General features: G+C 39.7%; 1 protein-coding gene across 4 annotated transcripts in view; it reads left to right on the top strand.

The window, feature by feature from the left end:
• Positions 1-20,119, top strand: part of DST (dystonin) — a 289,158-nt gene that overhangs the window by 211,552 nt on the left and 57,487 nt on the right. For 3 of the 4 annotated variants that reach the window (XM_058019984.1, XM_058019986.1, XM_058019985.1), the window contains 8 exons: positions 814-2,288; positions 12,145-12,306; positions 13,350-13,520; positions 14,785-14,951; positions 17,163-17,322; positions 17,572-17,898; positions 18,067-18,151; positions 19,321-19,562. In XM_058019984.1, the coding sequence (XP_057875967.1) occupies positions 814-2,288; positions 12,145-12,306; positions 13,350-13,520; positions 14,785-14,951; positions 17,163-17,322; positions 17,572-17,898; positions 18,067-18,151; positions 19,321-19,562 (2,789 nt within the window). The remainder of the gene's footprint in view (positions 1-813; positions 2,289-12,144; positions 12,307-13,349; positions 13,521-14,784; positions 14,952-17,162; positions 17,323-17,571; positions 17,899-18,066; positions 18,152-19,320; positions 19,563-20,119) is intronic. The other variant, XM_058019982.1, reaches the window with a different exon arrangement.

Genomic DNA, 20,119 nt, shown 5'->3' with positions numbered 1-20,119 from the left:
GAATCCCCATGCTTTGAAAAGGTAAAAACAATACTGGGGATCTCTAGTGAATGGTTTAGGAGATAGATAACTTGGAGTAAAATAACAAAACAAAGCTGCTTTTGTCATGTCTTCCTTCAGGTGCATCTTCACTGAATTAGAATGCCAAGAGAGGATGCTGTTCATTGAGCTACCAGCTTCATAGGGGCAGAGTATAAACCAAAATAATAATTTTTAGGCTAACACCAGTTAATGGCTTAGTGAAACACAGTGGTAATTGTATAAAACTGGCTGTGACAGAAAGGGGCTGGTAGTCTGCAGCCTTTCCTTACCTTGTGAACAACAGAACTGAGCAAGTAATACATTGCAAGTGATATCATATTTGTTCTCCCTAGCAGCCTCAGTTTTGGGTTTTTAATTTCCTCTGGTTATGAGAAACTTCAAAGAATCTCCCTAGGAGGATGTATTGCCTGTAGGCCATGAGTTAGACACTCCTGGGTTATACCACTTCATATTCCCTGTGCTTACATTTCTGAGTACCATGAATCACAATTGTGTGTTTTTTACCACCAAAATCTGCTCAAATGGGATCCATGTAGACACAGACTGGATAAGCTCACCTCATTTGATTCATGTCCTATTGCCTTCTGTATTACAGGAATGAGTCTGCCCCTTGCAAGAAACTTGGTTGTCTGCCAGTCAAACTTCACATACTAAGGACTGGCTTTCTTAAAATTAATGATCATGCATAATACAATCAATATTAGGTTTTTTTTTTCACTGAATACTAGCAGATTCTGCTAATGAACCTCTGTGCTGCCTTCTCCTTTGTAGATAACCATGTTCAGCAGCTTCAGTCAGCATACACCACTTCTCATCAGTTCCAGCAGATGTCCAAAGACTTTGAGGGCTGGCTAAGCAAAAAGAAAGAAGAGCTGAACCAGGCTCGTCCTGTGTCAGCCAAACTTGAGGCCTTGCAATCACTCATTGAAGAACAGAAAGATTTTAAGAAGACAATGACCGATCAGATTAGTTCCTATGAAAGAATTGTTGCAGAAGGGGAAAGTATCTTACAGAAGACTCAAGGAGATGACAAAGCAGAGTTACAATCCCAAATTGCCACACTCAAGAATAACTGGGATGAAATGAATAAAAAGGTAAAAGAAAGGGAGGACAAATTAGCAGATTGTCTGGAGAAAGCCTTCAAATATAAGCAGCATGTAGAGAATCTGCAGCCATGGATAGAGAAGTGCCAAAGCAACCTGTGTGAATTGAAAGTTGGCATAAACCCTGTTGAAATAGAGGATTCTATTGTTCAGGTGAGGGCATGGCAGAAGGACCTGGATAAACACCATGGGATGGTGGAACTATTAAATAATTCTGCTGAAAGTTTGCTCAATGCAAGTCAAACGGATAAAGAAATTATTCAAGAAGAAACTAAGGTGCTGAATCAGAATGTGAAAGTGGTTACAGAACAGTTACATAAGAAGAGAGAGTGCTTGGAAAATATGGCACAAAGACTGAAAGAGTTTCAGGACTCATCCAGGGAAACTGAAAGACAGCTTAAAAGTGCCAAAGAGCATCTGGAAGCTCATGACTCACTTGGACCTCAGTCATTCAGTAACAAACACCTGACAATGATGCAGGCCCAGCAGAAAGCCTTGCAAGCTTTAAAACCTCACGTTGATTTAGCAAAAAAGCTTGCCCAAGACCTGGTGGTAGAAGCTTCTGATTCAGCAGGTGTTTCTGACCTCTTACTCCAAGCTGAGTCTTTGGAGCAAGAATACAGTACAGTGAAGCAGCAAGTTGAGGATAGGTGCTCATTCCTAGAGACCAAACTTCAGGGAATTGGCCACTTCCAAAACAGCATCCGAGAGATGTTCTCTCAGTTTGCAGAGTTTGATGATGAACTTGACAGCATGGCTGCAGTGGGAAGGGATCTCAAGGTACTGCAGTCACAGAGAGAGGACATAAAATGTTTCATGAAAAAGTTGGAGGATCTTATAATGAATAATGAAAATGCTAATAAAAACTGTAAAATTATGCTGGCCACAGAAGCTGAAGCTTCTCCTGATCTTGTTGGTATAAAGAGAGACTTGGAAGCTCTAAATAAACAGTGCAACAAGCTAAAAGACAGAGCAAAAGCCAGGGAAGATCAAGTGGAGGGTACTATTTGCCGTGTTGAGGAGTTTTACACTAAGCTAAAAGAATTTTCCACTCTGCTTGGGAGAGCTGAAGAACATGAAGAGTCACAAGGTCCTGTTGGAATGGAAACAGAAGCTATTAATCAGCAGTTGAATACATTCAAGGTAGGAAGATTGCTTTCTTACTATCATAAAGTGTTTTACCACAATACCATTTTATTAAACATTATAGTGAAAGAGCCTGGTTAAGTGCAGACCTTAGAAGAGTCTTGTTTCACAGCAGTCTGTTCTGCCTATATGCATTTTATCTGTTTTAAATGGGGATCTTATGCTCTAGAGAAGATTTCCTTTGCTACAGCTTGGCAGACATTGGGAATTTTACATCTCAGTGAAATTCCCAGTTCCTGCACCCCAATTCCCTCTTCACCTCTCTTCACTATCTTGTCTTCTGTAATCCATCTGCCTTTCTGTTTTTGAGAAACATCTCTCTTTGATGTCCATGTATTACCCAACTTTCATCTTCACAGTGGTGTGAATTTTAGACTCCAGTGTTCACATATCAGCCCACATTCACTTTGCTCATCTGAGTAGTTTAGGTTTTTTTCATGTAGATATAGCTTTCAGCATATTTAGGTTTAAGATGTTACCTTTTGCCATTTTCTGTTCTGATACACTGGCCAGTTTTACCTCACTGAATTCCACCCTTACCTAGAAATATCCTAATAAAAAGAAAACAGGCAAAATAATCCCCGTATGATATTGGGATTTTTCTGTAGCATCCTTATCCAAAATGCACTCCAGAGCTTCTGTGTGTAGCTTTTTTAATCTGCCAGCTAGCAATCCATGTCCAGCTCAAAGAAATGCATTGCAGTGATAGTGAGTGTTAATTGAGCTTTGCTGCTGAAATAAGTACAGATATTTGCTTGGATTAGGTTGCAAGAAATGAATTTCCAGTTTTCATCAGAATTATTTATAGATGTAAGCAGTGTTTGAAAAAGATCATAAATCTCCTGGTGGCTATATAGTAGCACTGAATATTCTGAGCAGCTCTGGTTTCATTCCAATATAATATTGATTCAAATGTTTGTATGACTTGTACATTAGTTGACACTTGATGATAAAGCCCGACCTTCATTGCAGTATTTGATAAGCCATGCTGTTTGATGACCTTGGAAAAGAGTCATTACATGGCTGGCCAACAGAGGGTGCATTTTGCTTGTTTAAGCCATATTGGAAAGGAAAATTAAACCTGAAAACTTTCATCTGGGAATTTCAAATGGAAGTTTGAAATTTACTGTGAGTTTTGGTGATCTTTGAGAATGCATAAATAGAGACAAAAATCTTGAACAAATAGTTACATTATGAGGAGATTCCATTAGACTGGGAGGATTAAAATTGTATGCCACTCTATCCTAACAAGTCTATCTCAATTTAAAAGAGAAACAAATGGCTTTTCTTTGTATATGGTTAGTAAAACACTTTGGATATTGGAAAATAGCAACAGCTCCTGCTGTGAATGCTCTTGCTTACATTGACTATTCAGGACTTAAGTTGTAGCCAGTTTGGGATCTCTGATTTCACCACATTTCTTACATTTTCAAAGATTAGCTGCAGCTTCATGTCTTTGTTAATGCACATTTTACACAATGAATTGTATATGTACAAATATGTATTTTATTATAAAGAAAAATGTTTTATTATAAAGAAAAGTGTTACAAGCTGATGAGCAGATGGTAGGAAAATCCAGTTCCCTGTGTGTTGTCCCAGTGTTGTAGTTCATCAGGGCATTGGACACAGCACAGCAGTTGAGCAATTTGGGAGTGAAAGACCTGTGCAGGCCAGTGGGGTGACAGCATCCCTGGCAATACAAGGGCTTATGTGGTAGGGAGACAAAAACCCTGGCGAGACATAAAGGAGAACAGTGATAGCAGCATGTTTATATCCAGAAGTCTACTCTGGGATTGTATTTATATGAGATATTTATAAGCTCAGAAATGTGTTTTGCTTGTAGCAACTATTCTAGGCCACGCTTTTGCTTATGATTAAAAACACAATGCCATTAAACAGGAGGTGAAGAATGATGAAAAAGTGAAGGGGTTGTTTAAATAAGTGAGAAGCAAATGCAGAAATAAAACAGCAGAGTGATGAGCCTTTGAAGAAAGGAAATAGGGAGACCAGAATGGGAAATTTTACTAAGTGAGAGTGTAGTAAAGAGATACTGATAGCCTGATAGCAGGAGGACAGGGATGAACTCTCCTAATGCTTGGTGTCGGTGCTACTGCAGCATATCAAAATTGCAGAAAGTAATCTATCTGTTTATACTCTTTGCCCTTCCAGAGAACAGTTCTGCCTGAGGCAGCAAAGTGTGGGGAGACTGGATCCCACAGATCCTGCTCCACTCGTGGTGTTTGTGTTTGCTCTCGTGTTTGTGCACGTACGCAAACATACACAACGTGAAAGTGTGGCTGTGGCCACAAAACCACTGTCTGGCTCCTTATGTCTTTAGCTTCTGTGGTCAGCTACAGTCAACTCCAGTTCCTCAAGAGTAAAGCAAAAGAGTTGTTCTTTGTTATAGATCTATTAACATGAAATCTTCACTCTTCAGGGAAGGATCTTGTGTAATGGGCCAGAGGTGTTTTTTGTGGTTTAACCAATTTTTATGTACAAAGAGTTAGAGCTGCGTGCATCTTCTTGGCATGACATTAAAACACATAGTGTTTTTTTAAAAGATAAACTGGCTTTGAGTTGTATTTTATATATATATATATTTAAAATGCATATGCATACTTGTTTTATTTACATTTCTTCTTTGTAATGTGCTTATTCCAGTTGGTATGGAGTATTAAATTGAAAGTAGGTGCCATCAGTGTTAAATTGTAAGCAGTTGCCATCAGTGTTAAACTATATTTATTTACAGTGCAGTTATAAAATTTACTTTCTGTAAATGAAAATTTCAGAGCAGTTAATTTCAAAGGAGAATCATGATTCTTACTTCACTTCAGGAAGAGTATAATCAAATGAAGAATTTATCTCAATTAATAAAACACACACAGAAAAGTAGTAATTAACTTGGCTTTCTAAGACACTTTCTACCCCAAAGTCTGTATGCAATGTGTAGATTAGTCCTGAAAAGAAATTTCAGCAAATTGGGTTTGTTAAGGTACACTGAGTCTGCTACTATTCTTCAAAAGCAAAACAAAAAAGAATTGTACAAATGGACTGAGCCAAACACTCTGGGTTTGAGTAGCTGCACAGTGCTAGAATGTTTGCAGTTGAAGAAGCATTTGCAGCTAGTTTCTCTCTGAAAGAAAGAACTCAAAGTTGAATTATTTTATGTCATTCTTCTTAGTAAAACCAACATGTCACTGTTACAGTTTTCATGAGTATGTGGTTCATTTGATTTTTGCTTTTATTTTCGGATTTAAAGTAGATATAGTCATTAGAGGTTGCCTTCTAATTGGACTTTATGAGAATTTTTAGGTAGCCTGAGTATTCCTGCCAATAAGGTTGAACTAAGATTTTAATTGGCTTATGTTATAGAACCACAGAATTGTTTATGTTGGAAAAGACCTCTAAGAACACTGAGTCCAATGTTAACTCAGCACTGCCAAGTCCACTGTTAGCCATGTCCCTAAATGCCACATCTACATGTCCTGTTAGTTATGTAGAGGGTGTCAGTCCTCTGACTTTTGCTTTGAAGGCAAATGATGTTGAAAGCCTAATCAGAAATTTCTCTTAAAGTTTCTCTTTGAGCTAAGTGTTGCACATCCCATGCGCTGTTTACAACCCCTAGAATAAGATACTAAAATCTTCCATGGGATTTACTACAGTGAAGGTCTGTATTGAAAAGCAAAGGTAATATAAGCAAGTATTAAATATTTTTAAGAATTTTGAAAGTGACTTACCTGTCATACAAAAGTCTTAAGCAGAAACAGTGAAAAATGGTAAACTATTTTTAAACTGTTAAAATAATTTTGCTTTTGAACAAATACAGACCAATTTCAGCTATACACTTCCCCTAAAACATCATGCAGCACTTTCTGAATTACGCAGGGATCTATCTGGTTTTGGTTTTTTTGTGTGAAAATAACCATGGATGATAGGACCTTTCATCAAAAATATCTAAAATTCTTTTTGCATCTTTACCATTATAGTATATTCTCTGCTAGAGAATCCAGAGGTGATTATCTGGCATAATCCAAATGCTATATGGCTGCTCACCAGAGAGGAGGAAGAAAGAATTTGTTTTGCATGACCTTAGTGTTTTGATATGTAGCTGACTGTTTATTAAGTAAATCAATAAACATGAAGTGTGGTATGTTTGTATTTCTTGCATACAGTGTATCCTGCTTGCAGCTTAATGCAGAACGCTCAAGCTGATTGTAGTGAATGCAGTGTGTTAAGTTTCAGCACTAAGTGCCTTATGCTGTCCTTAAAGTGAGATCTGAATTGTCCCTAAAACTGATGGCTACTGTCACACCAGCGGCTCAGGTCGTTGGGGTTTGGCTTCTACTGGAGTGGAGCGGCTAGGTCATGGCAACTCCTCCTGTGGTGTTGGCAAATTACCTGTGAGTCTCCCAACCCATCCCCTTCGTGGTTATGAGCTAGAAGTGTAGGTGCCAAGTGTCGAGCTGTATTTAAAAGATGTCAATTTCCAAAACTGGAATCTTTGTCCTGATAGGCTGGTTTAGGGCTCCAATAAATCCCTCTGAAAAAGAGGGGGGGGGGGGCGGGGGGGAATGATCTTTCAGATATAGTTAGGTTTTTTTCCCCCAGTATTTTAATGTTTCTTTCAGTGCGAACTGAATTCTTCAGGAGCGGCTGCCCTGTCAGCCAACACCACCCTACAGTCCTGCCTCAGGGCCAGTGACCAGACTGCAACTTTGCACGTCAGGTGGAGAAATGTGCGACTACTCCAACACCTAATCTAAACACTAGGCGAGCTTGGGGGATTTGTTTTTTTTAAGTAAAACAGCGGTAAAGTTTCGGTGTAACTTTGGAAAGGAAGCCTCCATTGAAATGACCGCTCCATGAGACGCGGCGATGGCGGGCGCGGTTCAAGCGCCGCTTCCTGCCCTTCCCGGAGTTTCTCCCGGGCAGGCGGCCGGCCGGAGCGGTGCCGGCCGCTCCCGCGGGCTCCGGAGCGGGGCACTGATGTCACCGCCGGGCGGGCACCGAGCCTCCCCGCCGCCTGCCCCGCCGGCCCCTGCACGGCACCGAGCGAGAGGCGCGGGCGGCTGAGCCGATAAGGAGGCATCGGGCAGGGCCTAAGGGAAGGCAGCCCCGGAGCGGCGGGCAGGGCCGGGGGAGGGCAGCCCCCGGAGCGGCGGGCAGAGCCTGAGGGAGGGCAGCCCCCGGAACGGCGGGCAGAGTCTGAGGGAGGGCAGGGCCGGGGGAGGGCAGCCCCCGGAGCGGCGGGCAGAGCCTGAGGGAGGGCAGCCCCCGGAGCGGCGCTCGGGGCGCGGGCGGGCCGGGGGCCGATGTTTGCTGGGAGCGGAGCGGGGCGTTCCTGGCGGCTGCAGCGAGCCGAGCCGGGGCGCGGGGCGGGCGGGACGCGCCGGCGCTGCTCGGCGGGGCTTTCCCTCCCTCCCTCCCTGCCTCGGCTCCTCAGCAGCTGCGCCTCAGAAATGAGGAGGAGGCGAGCGAGGGCAGCCCGCTAGCTGCAGCTCGTAGTCGGGACCTGCCGAATGTAAACCTGCCGTGCCTTCGGGAAACGCGCCACGCTTGCTCGGCTCTGCGGCTGCCTTAAAGAGCGCTCCGGGATGGCATCTGGAGAATAGGGCTGAAACATTCGTCTTCCGACGGGCTGCTCAAAGGACGCCTTGGCTTGGCTGCTAGAAAGTGATGTTTTCCTGTGGGACTTGTGGAGGCACCGCGAACGAGCCTGTTACAAGAGGAGGATAAGCTGCCTTTCAGATCAAGGTTATTTATAGCTACTGCCAAAAAAGTAAAGGGCTGTTTTATTATTCTTACTGTTCTGGATTTAACTTATTTCCCCCCACCCCCCCAGGATTTTCTCCGTGCCTTGGTCAGGACCATACAAGTCACTGTGGATTCTGTCTTTTTAAGCTGCCGCACCATGCTTTATTTATAAAGGAGATGGGACCCTGCAAGCCAGCTAAATGGATTACAGTTAAGCAGTCATGTACAGAAGATAATGTACTGCCTTCTGTAACACTTGTTCATTTGAAGGCTTATTTGGGAGATTTCAGATACAGATTCTGACCTGGAAAAGTAAATGAAGCCTTCCATTGAGTATTTGACATATTGGGCTACTGCTGGTTTCTGCTATACTTTGTTTTTCTGTGACATTGGGACATTTCTGTTACTTTCTTACTGAAGCACTTTATATTTTGGGGGGTGGAAAACCTCATATCCAGGTGAAATCGAATTTAAACGGATGCACTGATTATGAATGACCTCAGCCACTTCATATCTTATGATGTATATTTTCGTATCTATGCATCTTGTGCTAAGGGCAAGTTTACTATTTCTTCAGATTGCTAGTGGTTTTTAAATGTTTGCCCTGAATCTGTGAAAACGGAGGTATACTTGTGTGAATACTTTCAACATGGGGAAGCCACTTAGCAGGCCAGACTGCCTACGTCAGAATCCTCCATGTGTTGGCAAAGGGGAGGAAGATGAGGATCTAAATATTGAAGACTGCTACGTTCCCCAGAGGTCTATCTACGACACTGTGCGGCTGAATGAACAGATCGATTCAGGCTCCAAGGGCAGCCTCTCCTCGAGGCATTTCACAGACCGGACCTTACCCTACAGTCACAGAACACTGGACATCAGTACTTTGTGCTCCAATGGTGCCCTTACTTCTTCCAGTGTTTTTGAGCTCCGAAGCCGTGAAGCTAACAAGTTGGATGAGAAAATGATCTTTGATGCTCTTAAGCTGAACAGCGATATAATTCGGACAGCTGGGTTGCCCAAGGTGAAGTCTCACACTGAAAAGAAGGAGCATAGACGGTCATGGAGAATGCTTGTTCCACCCAGCTTTCCAGATTACACTAATAGAAGTGAAAGCTCCTTTAATGAAACTGCTGATCCGTCAGAGGCAGCTCGACTAGGCAAATGCAAATGGGGTACGAATTCTCTTACCTCGGAAGAGGATGATTCTGGGTTGTGCAGCCCTCCAACAGAAAGGGAAGATAAACAAGATACACCTTTACCAAGGGAGCAAACTCAAATACGAAGTGTGTCTTCTGCAGAAGATATCCATGTAGTAGGTCAGTTCAGACCATATATCCCAGCCATTTGCAGAGAGCAGCAAACCCCACTGCTTGCAAGCATGAGTCTCCCTGTCAAAGACAACGGCAGACTGGCTTTGCATGATATTTTACCCTCTGCAAAAGTAAAACAAAACAATGCCCAGACATGTGAGAGTGATCAGGAAGAGATGGAGGGGAAATGCTCTCACTTGCAAAGTTTCAAAGAGCAAATTCTGTCACATGAAGATCCTCTTCAAGGTGATGGAAGAAGTATTACCCCTGACAAAAATGAAGTGGAAAATGCATATGAAGTTCATGAAAAAACTAAAATACAAGTCACAACAGTAGAGGAGGATTATGTGGATGATGTATCTCTTCATGTAGATGTTTATTACACTAATGCTGCTGTAAATACCAGTGACTTGGATTTAGCAAAATATGAAATTTTATCTGATATGGAGGAATGCAGTGTAGCATGTACAGGCTCAAACGAAATGGCATTTTCTGTTCAACAGCTTGAATTAGATAGCACTGTAAACTGCTCAAAAGTTTTCTCAGAGAGAAATAAAGGCAATATCTGGACCACTGGCATCCAAGACACCTTGGATACAGTCTGCAATGGCCTCTTGTCCAACAAGGTAACTAGAAAAAAAATCCATAGGTTTATTAAATAGTTGTAGTGTAACCATAAAGATATTTGTTTAAAACTCTTAAGTCTTGCCATCATTGCAAAATCGTAACTTTAAAAAAATTATTAATTAGGCAGATGCAGTGATCAGTGCCGTTTGCATGGCGCCCATGGGGCGTCCAAAGTGGGTGAAATAGAGCTGGGGGCAAAGTCTGAGGGGTGGTTGTTGCTCCAGCTGTTTGCAGCAGGGCTGTTCCTGCCCGGTGGTGCCTGCTGCTCCCGACCTGGAATGGCTGCTCCGTGCTGTGTCCCGGTGCTCCGGGCCTGCCCCAGTGCGGCCCGGGCTGTGCCATTCCGGGGCAGCCGCGGCCATGTGTTCTGAGCAGCCTTACTCATCAAGGTATAAGCAACAGTATCAGATGGTTGTGGTTTCCAAAGCAGGCAGATTAAAGGCTCACCGCCTCTTCTGAAAGATGCCTTTTGCATTTGTGTGCCAGAAAGCAGATCTGACGTTATGGTAGTGTTTTACAAGCGCAGGATCTTGCAGTGCTTTGTGAGTGCTGGATGAGGTAAGAGAGTAAGGGAAACTTTGTAATAAAGAAAGGGTGTTTGCCGGGTCTGTAATTTTTTTCTTCCCACTCTGGTTGAAATCTGAGATACTTCAAGCTTTGTTGCTAAGTCGTTCTGGTAAACTTTAGCCTCAGCAATAATTGTAATTTATTTTAAGCTTCTCTCCACAAAGAACGTGTGCATTTTTAAAGGGCAGATTATGTAGATCAGTCCTCTCTGTGGTAGGACGTTGTTCTCAAACGATGAGACTTTATAGCACATAAAAGAAGAATTTGTTATTGATTCTGTGTTGAAATATTATTCTGCCTCCTCCTTACCCTACAGTCAAGAAAAACACATGCATTTTGCTTCTTTTAGAAGCAGCCAACTCATTGCACGCTCTCAGTTTTCATGTAACCACAGTCGTAGAGTTTTTTGTTTTGGTTTTTTTTTTTTGTCTGTAGGACAAATCTCTTAGGGATGCTTAATTTATTTTACGCCTCATGTTTAGTGTACTTGCAGTAGCTCTAGATTAACTTGTCAAGCTGGTGGAAGTGTGCTCAGCCACCTGAGGTTTGCAGCTTTAAAAGGAATCACTTGCCACAGTGTGTTTGGTGCAAAAGAGGAGAGTTGCTGGTACATTCAGAGTGATCTCTGCTTTTCAGGATGCTGAGAAAGGTTGCTTTGAATGCACTAAGTGTACACCAAAACTGTTACTGAATGCCGCTATAGAAATTGAAGGATTTAGGGTCAAAAGTTGAGCATTCTTTAGCATTGTTTATTCATTGGTTATTTTTCACTGGCCTGTGTAATTAATTCAGGGGCTTCAGGCCATTTTCTGATCTCATTGACACTTGTGTCAGTGCTGCTTAATGCTGCTGAATACAAATGGAGATTTACATTGCTGTTGCTAATGGTAATAATCTGGCTCTGAAAAAGCCTAAATACCTGCAGGAGTAAAATAAAGCAAACACAAAACTGTTCAAACTGTTGTTGGGCACGGTCAAAGCCTTGGCAATTAGCAAGAGTATCCTTTGAATGAAAGCCCATTTTCCTGAGTGTCTGCCGGGATATTGTTTCAACAGCATCTGTAGTGCCTCCTCCTCACTTGTTACCATTATAATCTCCTTAACAGATCTTAAAATATCTCTTCCTTCACTGTTTCTTTGACTTAAAACTTTGGGTTTAGTTCTATTTTGGAAAAATGCCCACTTGTCTCTCTTGGTCTGTGCCATTTTTTGTTAGATTTTATAGATAGATAATTAAACAGATGAGTTTGTCCAGTCTTTTATTTTACCCCTCTATCAGAAGTTTTCTTTATTCAACCCCTTGAACTTTCACCACCTGTGTTTTTCTCTGTTCTTTTCCTTCCTATCTAAAACTACTCATGGAAATGTATGCCATTTCCCCTTCTATGATGCATTGAATTTACTCTGTTTAGATTAAGTCTATTCTGTTTAGATTTATTAATGGTTTTTTAGGCAGGTCCTGACAAGGAATGGCTTCCTTTCTTCTAGACACCAGTTTTAAGTAACGTTTTTGTTGCATACTGTCATGTAAACATCATATGCATTTTATGACTGAAGTTACTGTGTTTCATGTCTATCTTGGGTTTCAACTGCAGGTATTCCAGAAAGAAGAAATTGAACCCTTACAAGTAAAACAACAGGAAGTAAATTGGTTGGGTCAGGGCCTTATTCAGAGTGCAGCTAAAAGTACCAGCACAGAAAACCTTGAACACGACCTTGAAGATGTCAACACCCGATGGAAGACTCTTAATAAGAAGGTTATTATCTTGTATACTGTCCTGCTTTTGTTGTGTTCTGCCTTTTGGTTGTTTGCTTGCTGATGTCTTTCAAAATACAGGAAATTAAATATTCACTAAGAATATGAGTTGTATTTGCTTTACACAATCACTTTTTTTGTAATTCTAAGGATAAGATTTATATTGCTAAAAGCCAGAGGTGTTGCTGTCATTTATAAGGTTTTGCCAAACTTTCTGTAGGTCTTTTCTAGATTTTTATTCAGGAAAGGCTCACAGAATCATGAAATTGGGGTTGGAAGAGATCCCTAGAGATCCAGTCCCACTTTCAGTCATTGTCTGCATGTTTTTTCAGCTTGTTGTATTTGCTCTGTGTACACTGTTGTACCTGCACAGAGCAGTGATACAGCTCAGCTTTGTGTGACTGGTGCCATGTTTCCTTTACAGCACATTAAGGATTGTATGGCTTGAGACATCAGAAAGTACCACTGCTTTGAAAAACTGGCTGTAGATGTTTTTCTGTGCTTTTCAGAAGTCTTCCTTCAGCAGTAGCTGCTGTTGGAAATGGAATGGGTGGGGAGTAAAAATGGTGCTCATCTTCTGCTCCATTCCTGAAAGAGTGATGCAGCAGAACCAGATACACCTGTGGTTCACATATTTGCCTTCTCCTTTCCTATTTTTATTTCTCATTAATGGCATTATTGGGCCTTATTAAGAGCTGTTACTTTGAAATCCTGGCTCATTCTTTCTATAAGGAAAATAAAGACCATCTGAAATGCAAACATCCCATCAGTATATTTCATAGTACTGTAGCTACATAAAGCTGGAGTAACTTGTAAGGAATTACTAGAGCAGGCTGAGTTACTGGGAGTCAGTCTGTTCTTTTCATTGGATGTCTCCAGCCCCAATTCATGAATTAGATTCATGCTGATTTGTGTCATAGTGTTGTTATGAATAGTTATAAAAATGATAGTATTTATTAGTGATATTGACAGCTGTTCTACATATTTTGACTAACTACTTCACAGAAATAAAAAGAATAGGTGAGATCCTCTGCTGTTTTTTAGGTTGCCCAGCGTGCTGCACAATTGCAGGAAGCCCTTCTCCACTGTGGGAGATTTCAGGATGCCCTTGAATCTCTGCTTAGCTGGCTCATTGATACAGAAGATCTTGTGGCTAATCAGAAACCACCATCTGCTGAATTCAAAGTTGTCAAGGCCCAAATACAAGAACAGAAGGTAAGTGAAATGGTTTCAGAATCTCCTTCCACTGGACCAATGAGAATAAACTCCCAGGCTTTGGCAAAGCATAATATCTATTCAAGTGTATTATATTACACTGGGGTGTGCTGAGGTGTTTAAAGGAGCCATCTGTTCAAAACTCAAGACTTTGTAAAGGGTTGGGAGGAGTGCTCATCTCCTTGGATATAAGACAGAGTGATACTGTGCAATCTGAGCTCTGGTTTATTAACATTAGCTAGAAAGGATGTTAAAGATTCATTGGAAAAAGAGAAAGCATAAAATCCAGTATTTGGCCATTTGAAAGGTAGGAAATAAAGCCTAGTAAAATTTTACTCTACTACTAGAGATAAGATTGCAGATTACGGACTTAAATCCTTGGGTCTTGATCTTCATGTGATCACTGTTGGTAATTAGTTGGAATCCCATTGGGAAGTGGTCTGTGCTAATGTAGAAACTCTATCAGGGTCATCAACTTTGTCATATTTTTATAGTGGTTATAGAAAAAAGAATGATAATGTAGCTGATAAAACATACAATTCATGCAGTGTGGCCCACTGCCACCCAGGGATTTTATATAAAGTTATGGCCAGTACAGGTTGTCATCCTGGGATACCTGCGGTGGCAAAATGTTAATGTGTCCAAAGGCACCTAGGGAATGGAGGAAAGGAGGATTGCAGACAGAGACACATTTTATTCTTCACAGACAAGTTAATGTACTACACTAGATTGGTGAACTCAACTGTATCTCATATAAGTGATGAGTTGATTGTACAATAGTTTTAGTTTCCATTTTCTCATCTCTCTATGTATCTGAATTACCTCTGTGAAGCCAAATCTGGCAGGGCATGCAGTTTTCCCATAAATGTTCCGATAAAATGTAACTGAATTCTAGATAGCTGGATTCCCCCAAGGGTGTTATGTAGAACTTTGTCCTCTATGTGTTCACTTTTTGGGCTGCTGCACATCCTTACCTCAGAGAACCAGGGTTGTTGCTTGGGCTTCATGAAACTCCAGTGTACTTGGGAAAACAACTGAGAAACTAAAATGAGCCTGTGTTGGTCAGGGAAGGGGTTGATGTGTGTGTTACGTGTGTCTCTTTGATTGGCTTTGTTCACATATTTATCACAATACAGGCATTGTGATTTAGTTTTTGGTGTTGGTTTTTGTTTTTTTGTTTTGTTTTAAGGGCTTTTCAAGAAGTCTACTGTTTGCATTATTGCAATATTTCTTAATAACTGGTGCTGGATTGCTCTCTCTGCAGCTCCTGCAGAGGCTGCTGGATGACCGCAAGCCAACTGTTGAGGCAATCAAGCGCGAAGGGGAGAAAATTGCGGAGTCAGCAGAGGCTGCTGACAGAGTGAAGATCCTGAAACAGCTGAGTTTCCTGGACAGCCGATGGGATGCCTTGCTCAGTAAAGCTGAAACAAGGTACTTGAAATTCTTTCATGGCTTTGAGAAATGTAGACATAGCCTGTGATGGATGTTTAGAAGCAGCATGTGGAACTCCATACTGTGAAGTACTATCATGCTTTTTATTGCATTATGGCTTTGTGTCTTGATGTATATATGGGTCCTCTGAGGGAAAAGTGGAGAAAAGTCACAGGAAGAGACAAAAAGCTCTTTTAAAAAATGTTTAGTCTTTTGTGATAATCTGCTAGGATTAGCTACATATGTATCTTCTGAACAATTTTAATTAATTATCTCTGCTAATTAATTAGAATGCAAGTGTTTTGAGGCAAGAACCTGTTTTGCAATAGAATCAAGCGCAAATTTTACACCTAACAAATAATAATGATATTCTGTTGGAACTTCAAAGTCCTGAATTGCTACAAAGAAGAAATTGCTACAATTCTTTCATTTTTTTTAAAATAGTATCTGCAGAATTAGTTTCTGCAACTCAGAGGTCATCATAATGTCAGTTGCAGATGCATGCAAGGTGCCGAGCTCCCTTAGTTTTCAAGAAAAAAAAGGACCTTTAAAGTATATAGATATATGTATTCTGGCATATATATATATATATGTATATAAAAGAGATAGAATATATATAGGTTATATATTCTATCTCTTAAAAGACATTGAGGTCCACTTCAAGTTCCAATTGGAAAAAAATCAAACCAAGTCCATGCATACAGTATCTATGTAAACACAGACTTACATTTACGAGTTGTTGTCAATGGGTAAAACACCTGTAAAGTTATGAGCTGGAAAGTGTCTTTGCAGAAAGCTGTGTTGAAAGGGTTACTCAGCATGTTTTCTGGGTGGGGAATTGAGAAGGACAGTCTTTTTCAGAGTAGAGAGAAGACTGTATGAGACAGCTTGGAAAAAGGCCTATAATTGAGAGTAAGAGAGGACTTGGGAAGTTGTGGAAAAATTTAAAGTGCACAGTGAAGCTTTGCAGTGAAGAACAGATGGTTGTGCTGGGACTTAGAGTAGCATTGAACTCACCTCACTTCTGCTGTCTTCTATTCCTTCTGGTAGCCTTTCTTTAGCTGAGCCTGTTTTGTTACCTCATACTAATAATAGGATTATTTAATTAGTTAACTGCTAATAGACTATTATTTCCTTTTTTTTTTTCCTTCTTTTTTATTGAAGGAATCTGACTCATTAGCTGGGGTAAATGTTAATGTCATGTTTAATTTAATAATATCCTCCCAGTCTGGCGATATCTAATTACAAATGAAATTGCAGCTTTTCCCAAGCCATCATTATCTGCAAGCTTGTCTCCATTGTTCTTTGGCTGGTTCTCTAGAAACGAAGAAGGAATTTGAAGATGATTTTGAAAACTATGTAGAGTACCCCACAGAGTGTTCCATGGCTAAGTTTGTAAAGTCTACCTTATTTATAAGGCCTGGAAAACACATATAAATGTAGCTTTTATCTAGAATGAGATCCTCATTTGAACAACATTATTGTGATGTTTTCATGTAGAACAAATCTCTCCTAAAAGTCTGCTTGAATGACATTTGTTCAGCACTGCTGTAATCAAGAGTCTTCTCTGACATGTAATAGACTGAAACGGAAATGTTTTAGATGCTGCTTTTCTGTTTTGGAGGTCAAGTCTCTGTGCTTTATTAATGTTGTCTCACTAACTTCATTGAGAGCTTTTATCCAGGACAAGAGAGGCAAATTTAGAACCAAATAATTCTGTTGTCGTCATTGAAAAAATGATTACAGATATTTTACAACACTGAGGTAGCATTCTGGTTCAGTAAAGCCTTTGCCTGACTTTAAAACACGTATAATAGTCAAGGGAATGTAACTTTATGCTTTAGGACAGCTGGAAACTTGAGAACTATCTTAACTAGCTATAAAACAATGTTTTGCTGAATTGAGGGCTAGATTATTTTTTTAAAAAAGTATATGAATAAAGTGATATTATTTTTATTTTCAAAATTGGTATATTAGCCAAATGCCTTGGAGGTGTGCGTTTGTTTTTAATTTTATTTGATTTTTGCTTTACCTTGCTTTTCACTAAGTGTCATGGATATATGTCTGTTTCATTTGGTGACTGATTCCTACAATGAGATTGAATTATTTCTGGAGTGTTTTTCAAAGGATTCAAGGGACTTTTTTCTTTATTAAAACTGTCTGACACTCACTTGATCACAAAAGATAACCCTTCCCTGGGTGCATTGGTAGGAACCGTCAGCTGGAAGGCATCTCGGTGGTAGCACAGCAGTTCCATGAAGCTCTGGAGCCCCTGGTGGAGTGGCTGACAGCCACAGAGAAGAGGCTTGCAAATGCAGAGCCCATTGGGACACAGGCCTCCAAGCTGCAGCAGCAGATTGCTCAGCACAAAGTAAGATACAAACCACTCACTTGCTTTGGTCATTCTTTTTAGATGCTTCTGTAAAGCTGGCAGAGCTGTTGGACTGTACTCATTTCACCATACTTTTTCATTTTTTTTCCCTGTAATTTAAGTTTTATACATTTATGTTGACAATATGTCCTTTTTTTTGTTCAATTTTTCTTGAGTTTCACCTCAATTTATTTTATGTTTTTCTGATTTTCTTTTCCATTATTCTTCATTATTGACACTAAAATATAGGCCCTAGAAGATGATGTCCTAGCTCACAATAAGAGTTTGCATCAGGCCATTAGTGCTGGTCAGTCTCTAAAGACTATGAGCTCCAGGGAAGATAAAGATATGGTGCAGGAAAAGCTAGATTCTGCTCAGGCACGATACATTGAAATTCAAGAGAAGAGCAACAGCAGGTCTGAACTTCTCCAGCAAGCTTACAGCAATGCTCAGATTTTTGGGGAGGACGAAGTTGAATTGATGAACTGGCTGAATGAAGTCCATGATAAACTGAACAAATTGTCAGTCCAAGACTGCAACACAGAATTGCTTGAGAAACAGCACTCTGAACTACTGGTATTTTGATTTCTGTTCATTTCTTATTTAATTCATGTTTTTAATTTGATTTATATCCCCATACATCATTGATTTTCATTAATGTATTTTGTTTAAAATGTCAGTATGCTTATTCTAAATAAAAATATTTTTTAGGTCTGTGCTAACATAAATGACCTTTATTCATAGGATCTTCAGGAAGAGATTCTTCTTAGAAAACAAAATGTTGATTTGGCTATACAAAATGGCTTAGAGCTTCTCAAGCAAACAACAGGTGAGAACTAACATAAAACTATAATTTGTCATACTTTTTTTCCTTGTACTTGCCTAAGAAAATTAAAGTGAAGCTTGTAAATATGGTTCATATTTACTGGTTAAAGCAATCATAGTTGTTTCTTTTAATAAGGTTTGAGGTCAACCTAGGCTATGTTTTGGGGCCAATTTTACTTTTAATGTAAGTGAGCAAAAGGCCTTTTTTGCCTGCAGAGAATTTAGCCCTTGAAACCTTTTATTATTTTAAGTGGAAAATTATCTTAGTGAACCTGCATTCCATTCCTAATAGTGAGCTGTGGACATTACTCATAATGGAGGGATGTTTGGCAGTGGACACAGTAAATTCCCTGCAGGCATCCACAGATGAACAAGATGTTAGACTACCTATTACTGCAAGGGGAAAACTTCAGCCATGGGAGCCAATACTGTAGGAAAAGTTGCATTCCAGTTCTACACAATGTGTCTGTTCTGTAGATCAACATCTGCCCAGATTTTCCTATACTTATAAAGTTCTTGAACCCTTTGAGACGTACATGTTAGTGCAGGGTGGTATTATCCTTTTCTGTTCCAAACTTTGACATTACACATATTCTATGATGAAATCTGAACATATCTAATATTATAGCTAATAAATTTCAATGCACTGTTTTTCTTTTAGCCTTTTGAGTTGTGTTTCAAATGGACAGCAATGAGGGTGGATTGTGATGTCAAAATCTAGTGTAATTGAAAGTCTAGTTAGTGATATATAGAAATTTTTTTTTTGTTCTTTACATTTTCAGTAACACTTTTATATCTTTTATTTGGCCTTTATAAGAAGTATTTTGAATTTAAAGGTGGATTTTTTTTAATAAGAACATTTCTGTTTAAAATTGGATTTAACTCCTTACTTCGTAATAGTTTAGTAAAGCCGAAAAAAGACAGAAGGACTGATCCTGAACTGAGGTAAACTTTGTACTTCTGTGGGTTTTAGTGATGGTAGGATAATTTACAATAGTTGAGGATTGGCCTTTTCACCTTGTTTGCATTATTTTATAAATTAAATACTGAGTTTTCTGTAATATGTAGAGTTTGGGATTTTAGTTTTTTAGTTGTGGTGGTGGTGGTTTTGTTTTTTGTTTTTTTTTTTAAATATTTGTGATCATGGGAAATAACATTCCTTTAATATTTTAGGTGATGAAGTTGTAATCGTTCAAGATAAACTGGAAGGCATTAAAGCAAGATACAAAGACATTACAAAATTAAGTTCTGATGTATCCAAGACTTTAGAGCAGGCTCTGCAGCTTGCAGGCCAACTGCACTCAACTCATGAGGAGCTCTGCAAATGGCTTGATGAAGTAGAGATGGAGTTACTCTCATATGAAACTCAAATGCCAAAGGGTGAAGAATTAAGCCAAGTACAAGAAAGACAAAAAGTAGGTCTAGAACCTGTCAATTATTTACTGTTCTGTAATTCAGTGAGGTTTTGTGTTAATTTATGCTTGGTATGAAATAATTTTTTTAGTAACTAAATTTAGTATCAGATCATTTGAATAAAAGTAACAGTAGTTAAGAATCAAACTCTTTTTCCAGAGTCATCTGTTATGATCACTTATGAAATTAGGCTGAGGTTTATTTTTAGCACAAGGGAAGAACAACATTTTCGTTTTATTCGAGGAGCTACCTAAGACTGGGAAACTTCATAGGCTGTCAAACAAAGTTATTTTAGTTCTTTAGCTGTGGCATGGATAAAATCCTGTAAAGTGTCAGCATTTTAAACATATTAATAATTTTGTTTAACAAGATCTATTTCAAAAGAAAAAAACGGAGTGTAAGCTGCATGGTATAGAAAATGTTGAGGGTGGAAGCTTAAAAAAAATCTATTATATTTCTTTAATAGATGGGAAGTTCTACACAGATAAAAGTTCGTTCCTTTGTATGAATGTGTGCTTGAAATTTAATCCAGTCATTGCAGAAATAATTTGAATTCATC

The sequence above is a fragment of the Melospiza georgiana genome, chromosome 3 (assembly GCF_028018845.1).
Source record: "Melospiza georgiana isolate bMelGeo1 chromosome 3, bMelGeo1.pri, whole genome shotgun sequence".
NCBI lineage: Eukaryota > Metazoa > Chordata > Aves > Passeriformes > Passerellidae > Melospiza > Melospiza georgiana.
This window is presented reverse-complemented; position numbering and strand designations above follow the sequence as displayed.